Here is a 7,543-nt window from a genome sequence, read left to right as displayed (position 1 = left end):
GTATGAGTGTGTGTGTGTGTGGTGTATAGGCTGAATGGCCCAAAATAAAATAAAAATAAAAATAAAAGAAGAGGAAAGAAGGCTTGAAGGAAGAAGACAGAAGAGACCAGACAGGAGAGTGACTCATCTTTTACATTTTAGAGAACATCAGAGAACATCAGAGAACAGTCAAGAACAACAGAGAACATCAGAGAACTCATAGTAAGAGCTTCCAAATTGAGTCCTGTAGAAACGAAGAGAAATAATCAAATAGCAAAACTGATTGATCCAAACAAAAGTTACAAGAAATAACAATTAAAAATAAAAAGAACAAAAAGAAATGAAAATGAAAAAAATGAACATAATTGAATGAAAAGATGATCCATTGAAGAGGAGCAATCCAACGAAGAGTGACGAACGAGGAGACGAGTCGTGAAGAGGGCAATCCAACGAAGAGAGGAGTTGTAGCAACAAAGACCCACAGGGGTCTGTGTACTAATATAAACTTGAAAATGGAGTCACAAGACATGCTTAATTTTGACAAACACAAGGCACAAACTCATGACAAATTTGGCGGGAAATGTCTTCACACCTTCACCACATGTGACCAACATTAATTGATTTTTAATTAATCTGATTAACTATTAATTAAGTTATCTAAATATGTAAATTACATATTCCTCGAGTTGTTACTGGGAACTGACATACTAACCAATCAGAATATATCAGGCAAAATTTGTAGTCATAATTATCAGTCATGATCACAAGCTACCACATATAAATAATATATTCATGTATTAAAGAGATTTCATTAGTGTTAAATTTGTAATATGCTTTCAGTAACTGGAGTGTCATCAGTTAATAGATATAAGTAATCACCAGGAGGATAGAGATCATCATCTTTTCCAATAGTCTAATCAAAAATACATCAAATATTTAAATACCTGCATGTGGTTATGAAGTTTTAAGCATTAGAATGGAGTCTGTCCCTCCATTGAAAGAGGTTTTCATGAGACAAGGACATTTTAAAGATGGTGACATATGAATATCTAAATGAACTATAAAATCAGACCACAAATTGATAATAATGTTAAAGCAACTCTTTAACATTCAATGATATGAGAGATATTTGACTGACCTTTATATAAAGGGTTGTTGTAGAGTGGAAGTTTACATTGTGATCTCTACAGCAATCTGCCACATCAAGTTGTCCACTGGAAAATCCATGTACATTAGCCTATAATCATAATAGAAACCAAGAGAAAATGTAACCAGTAATTAATATATTAAATTATGGTGCAGGATTGGTCTATGAAAAGTATATGACTCTTTTTAAATCCATCATATCTATGCCAAGATAATGTTTTTCATTATAAATTGCAATCAAAATTCTAATGGTCGGGTTATATTATAAATTTTAGACTTCTAATCAAATAATTAAGGTAAAAATATCTGAAATTTTTTTTCAGCTTTTTTTGATGGAATCATGTAAAGATACTTGTTCTAATAATTGATCATGCTTTAAAAATTTTTTTAAAACCCTAGTACTTTGCAGAAATGTAGTTTGATTCCTTAATATCTGCAATGCTTTGGAGACGTCAAATAATAATATTAAAGAACCTAGAGAGCTGAAAATTTTGAAAATTAAAGATGAAGTCAATTACTACAATTTTACGGATGGATTTATTTCTACAATAATATTTGACATTTTTACAAAGCTATAAACCTTGCTTACTTTAATCACTATTATTATTATATGTTATACAAATCGTACAAAGAAATGCATCCGTAAAAGTACTAAAAATTGATCATTTTCGTTCTTGAACTTGTCAGCAGGTTGTTACATTATCCATAGAATCAAAAATCACAACAACAGTATCTAACAGTGCAAAAGTCGCCATCTTGATAATGATTAATAGATTTTCATTAATTAAAGACAATGAATACACTTAGTGTCAGGTTATTGATAAGTGACTTTCGCGGGGTTAAAATAGTTAAATAAAATGTATTAATTATTATTGCTATTATTATTATTATTATTATTGTTCGTAGTCTTATGTGCCTTCATCTCAAAGCAGACCGTGCTTTAATAACAATAATAACAACAATAATAAAAATAGTAATAATATATTTAACTATTTTAACCCCGCGAAAGTCACTTATCAATAACCTGACACTAAGTGTATTCATTGTCTTTTAATTAATGAAAATCGATTAATCATTATCAAGATGGCGACTTTTGCACTGTTAGATACTGTTGTTGTGATTTTTGATTCTATGGATAATGTAACAACCTGCTGACAAGTTCAAGAACGAAAATGATCAATTTTTAGTACTTTTACGGATGCATTTCTTTGTACGATTTGTATAACATATAATAATAATAGTGATTAAAGTAAAAATGTCAAATATTATTGTAGAAATAAATCCATCCGTAAAATTGTAGTAATTGACTTCATCTTTAATTTTCAAAATTTTCAGCCCTCTAGGTTCTTTAATATTATTATTTGACGTCTCCAAATATTGCAGATATTAAGGAATCAAACTACATTTCTGCAAAGTACTAGGGTTTTTTAAAAATTTCTAAAGCATGATCAATTATTAGAACAAGTATCTTTACATGATTCCATCAAAAAAGCTGAAAAAAAATTTCAGATATTTTTACCTTAATGCCAATTAGTTTTGTGTAGGAAGAGGATTGGTTGTGTTGATTTAAGAGTATCAGCAACATATTATCAGACCTCAATCTAGGGGGCTGGGTTTACAAGAGTAACTTATCATATCCACATATAAACACACTCCCTGAGTTTTTAACAACTTGTTCATTCTATTATAATGTACTTTATAATACAGAACATACTGTAGTTTGGAATTACACTTTACACAAAGAGCCTCTGTCTCCTGGTAAGACTGACCCGAATCTTATGTTAATTCCTTCATAAAAATAGGTGGTAGATATTATCCAATAGATTGTTTAGTATAACGAGAACCTAGATACTGAATAGGACCAACTAACAAAATAATTACTGATTTAAAAAAGTGACCCCACCCACTAAAGGAGTAGATTAGGTTGATCATCAGAAAAAACGAGAATGTGGAAGTACAATGTTATGTTTATTTAATATTCAGTATTATGTTCATTTAATTTGAGGACTACTCTGCTGGAGATATGGTCTGCCCTGAATATGGCCTGGTAGTTGGAGATAGGTAAATGATGATGAATGAATGGATTGTCAGTGGACAGAGAAACATCAGACAAGTAATTGCACTAGTAGAATTGAGTAAGATAAAATGTCTATTAAAAATTTGTATTATTTTCTCTCTCTCTTTCTCTCAATTTAGAGTTATTGATTAGATCAGAATGGCATACATTCAGTAATGAAAAGAGTGCTACTGATCAATCACATGTTAGAACTGCTGTGATACTATATTACTTATGTCACTCTATCAATAGTCAAATCCTGAACTATCAAAACTCTTAAAAATATTTAATCCCAAGGCATAGCTGGGAAGGATGTGAGAACATACCAATACAATACTTACAAAAGCAATACTAAACACATTGAAACTTTTCTTTAGAGCTAAAAATTTAATCCTTAAGCATCTTTAGACATTGACTACTTACTACACATCCTGGGATATTTCTGTTGAAGTGGATAAGCTATAACATGTTATTGTTGTATGATGAATAATGTAGTCATCTGAATACACAAGAGACAATTTCTTTTGTTTTTGTATTGTATTCTTAGCTTAATGTCTTGTAATATACATGTACATGTATGAGTATGTGTATATATGAGTAAAGGATTATGTAGGCACACCACACACAATGGTTGTCTTTAAGTCTAAGCTCATTCTATTGTTTTGACATTGTTCAGCTTTATCCTCTTGATGAGAAACATTATGAAGATAGGAATAAATTGCATGTCATAGAGAAGAGTTGAACATGATCAATAACAATGAGGAGCCATAACAGTATAGTGCAGCAATTAGAGAAAGTTTAGATGTAAAGCAGCATATATATATATATATATAAGGTATAATAATTCTACAGGTTTATAACAAAGATAACAAAATGCATGAAATCAGCTTCATAATTATTGTTCATAATGATTTTCATCTTTTTTGCATTGTTTTCAAAGTACAGCGGATTCTTTCTAGCAATATTATCATCAGAAAAGATCATATTGCTGTGTCTTATGTCTTCGTTTGATAACAAGAAATATTATAATTGCAACAATCGCACAAATAACTATAAGAGACAGAATAAATAAATTATCCAATATCTTAATTATTTAAATTAGTATAGTCATGTATTAAACAATACCTGCAGTGACTATAACAGTTATTGGCACAGCAATATAAAGACTACTTGCATCTGAGAACTACATGTTATTATAATATATATAACTACAATTACAATACATTAACTTACTGTTTGACTATCTAGAGTCTCTGTTGGTGTAACTTTAGAAGCTATTAAAATTAAAATGTGACCACATATAATCAATAACAAATTCCAACTTCAAACATTAAATATATCATGTATAAATGCTCGTTTTTTCATATATTGACTTTTAACATCCTCACCTTCACAACTGAATCCATTACCAAGCAAATAGTAACCTGAAGTGCATTCACAATGAAATGATCCATTATTATTAACACATCTCTGACTACAACCTCCATTATTTTGTGCACACTCATCAATATATCTTGTTAAGGAATATGAACTAAAATATAATTTTAATAGACAACTAACCAAAGCAGGTATGATTATCAATGCCCAAATAATAGCCAGTCTGACATGTACACTGATAACTACCAACACTGTTATGACAACCTTGAGTACATCTTGTTACATTGAGTGAACATTCATCTATGTCTATAGTAAATTATAACAAAAATGATACTAAGTTTATATTATATTCTTTACCATTACAAAAAAAGCTATTATTATTCATTGAGTAACCAGTATAGCATTCACAGTGAAATGATCCAACTTCATTCACACATATTTGCTGCAGTGATGGGCAACATTGCTTGAACATTCATCTACATCTAATTAAGATATAAAATAATATATGATTTATACTTCATCAAGTAATTCTCTATACACTGACCTAAGCAGGTATGATTATCATTGTCTAAATAATATCCATTTTTGACAGATACACAAATAGCTACCAACACTATTAACACAATCTTGAGTACATCCAGATATATCTTGTGAACACTCATCAATATCTAATAAAAGTAGACAATATCATTTAGTCATCATTCAATATAATTTACTATCTTAACCTGAACAGAATATGTTACCACTAAATCCAGAAAAACAGGAACATTGGAAACTTCCATTAGTATTAGAACAGAATTGTTCCAACCTCCATTATTATGATCACACTCATTGATATCTATAATGGCTAATAATTTCAGTGTCTCTATAAAAATTAATTACCTGTACAGTTCATTCCATTGTTTCTGAATTAAATCCATCTTTACACTGACATTGATAGCTTCCTGGTTGATTAATACAAGTATGAGGACATCCACCATTATCATTATCACATTCATTAATATCTAAATATGTGAGATAAAATAAGATAGTTCATGATAAGTACTTGTCACTGACCAGTACAATTATGTTCATCTACATCTAGGATATATCCAGAGTTACAGGAGCAGATATGAGAGCCAGGAATGTTTGTACAGGTTTGACTACAACCTCCATTATATAAAGTGCACTCATTGATATCTTTATGAATCAAAATTTTGTATTTCTAACATAATATTTACCTGTGCAGTTACTTCCATCATTTTCAGAATTAAATCCAACATCACACTGACATTGATAACTTCCTAGTTTGTTGATACAATGATGAGCACAACCACCATTGTTATTATCACACTCATTAATATCTTAGGTATAGAAATCATTAAAAAAATTCTATAAGAGAAACGTTTTTAAACCCAACCACAACTACGTCCATCTTTTTTCAGAATATATCCAGAAAAACAAGAGCACGTGTAAGAGCCAGGAGTGTTAATACATGTCTGACTACAACTCCATTAAATGTAATATTACATTCATTGATATCTAAAATCATAAATGAAAACAATGGGTTACTGTTAGTCAGTATTGTACAAACCTGTACAATTGTAACCATTACTGTCAATTAAGTATCCAGTTAGACAAGAACAAGAATAGCTACCAATAGTGTTTGACAATTCTGTTCACATCCTCCATTATGATTTGTACATTCATTGATATCTGTACCATCATAAGTAATCTTAATCATGCATGGTTAATGAATTAAAGGTCTTACCAAGACAAGTGTGGTTATAACTGTCAAGTTGGTATCCAATATGACATATGCAGCTATAGCTTCCAATGGTATTAATGCACAGTTGAGAACAGCCAGAAATACCCTCACTACACTCATCAATGTCTGTGTGTAGCATTAATGTAGATAATCAAGTACCTTTATATAATATTACCTGAACAGAATTTATCATTAACTAATCTGAAGCCAGACTGGCAAGAACAATTAAAGAATGGCACTGTATTAAATACAGATTGTTCACAACCTCCATTATCAGTCTCACACTCATTAATATCTGGAATATAATGTCGCAAATGAACTAGTCAAACATGTTCTTACCAGAGCAGTTCTTGCCATTGCTATTTAAAGAGTATCCACTTTTACAAGAACAACTGTAACTTCCTTCATTGTTAACACAACTGTGTTCACAACCTCCATTATTATCAGTACATTCATTGACATCTGATGTGTAATAAATTACAACTAATATCATGCTTATATCATACCTGTACAACCATGATCATCTAAATCTAGACTATAACCACTCACACAGCTACATAATATCTACCAGTGTGTATTAGTACAAGACTGTGCACACCCACCATTATCATCAGAGCATTCATTATTATCTATGATAACATATAATAATATAAAAATCATTTAATAAGAGTTACTTACCTGAGCAGTTGTGTTTATCATTATCAAGTGAGTAACCAATTACCTGACAAGAACAATTTGTAGCTACCCATAGTATTATTGCAAGTGTCTTCACAGCCTCCATTGTTATGAGAACACTCATTGATATCTATTTAAAATAAATATCATCTTTCATATTTACTAACTACTTTAACTGACCCTGACATGTATGGTTATCAAACAAAAGTTCAAATCCATTGTAACAAGTACAATAATAGCTTCCAATATATTAGTACAGATCTGATTACAAACTGGGATAGTCCTTCTGAACACTCATCAATTTCTAAATAGAAGTATAATACTATCATCACAACATATAGAACTTACCATCACATGTTCTACCATTACTAGCCAGTCTATAGCCAGACTTACAAGTACAATAATATGAATTGTTGGAGTTATGACAAGTATGTTCACAGACATTTGGATTGGCAGCACAATCATTAGCAACACCTGTAAAAATATATGTACATCCATAATTGTATCATTGTCTTACTGACTGGAACATCCATGTCCATCTTCATCAAGTGTGTATCCAGTGT

The 7,543-nt window shown here is 30.5% G+C and overlaps 1 protein-coding gene across 1 annotated transcript; it reads right to left on the bottom strand.

The window, feature by feature from the left end:
* Positions 1 to 4,786: 4,786 nt before the first annotated feature.
* On the bottom strand, positions 4,787 to 7,086 carry LOC121392691 (signal peptide, CUB and EGF-like domain-containing protein 1; the record flags this gene model as incomplete). Its single annotated transcript, XM_041523796.1, is given in 6 exon segments — positions 4,787 to 4,864; positions 5,103 to 5,145; positions 5,147 to 5,226; positions 6,309 to 6,431; positions 6,481 to 6,600; positions 6,984 to 7,086. Coding segments are annotated over 6 exon segments (547 nt in total), but the record flags the coding sequence as incomplete, so codon positions are not given.
* Between the last annotated feature and the right edge of the window lie 457 nt (positions 7,087 to 7,543).

This window comes from Gigantopelta aegis, unplaced genomic scaffold (assembly GCF_016097555.1).
Source record: "Gigantopelta aegis isolate Gae_Host unplaced genomic scaffold, Gae_host_genome ctg4298_pilon_pilon, whole genome shotgun sequence".
Lineage (NCBI taxonomy): Eukaryota > Metazoa > Mollusca > Gastropoda > Neomphalida > Peltospiridae > Gigantopelta > Gigantopelta aegis.
The sequence above is the reverse complement of the archived record's forward strand: the minus strand, read 5'-3'. Positions and strand labels throughout refer to the sequence as shown.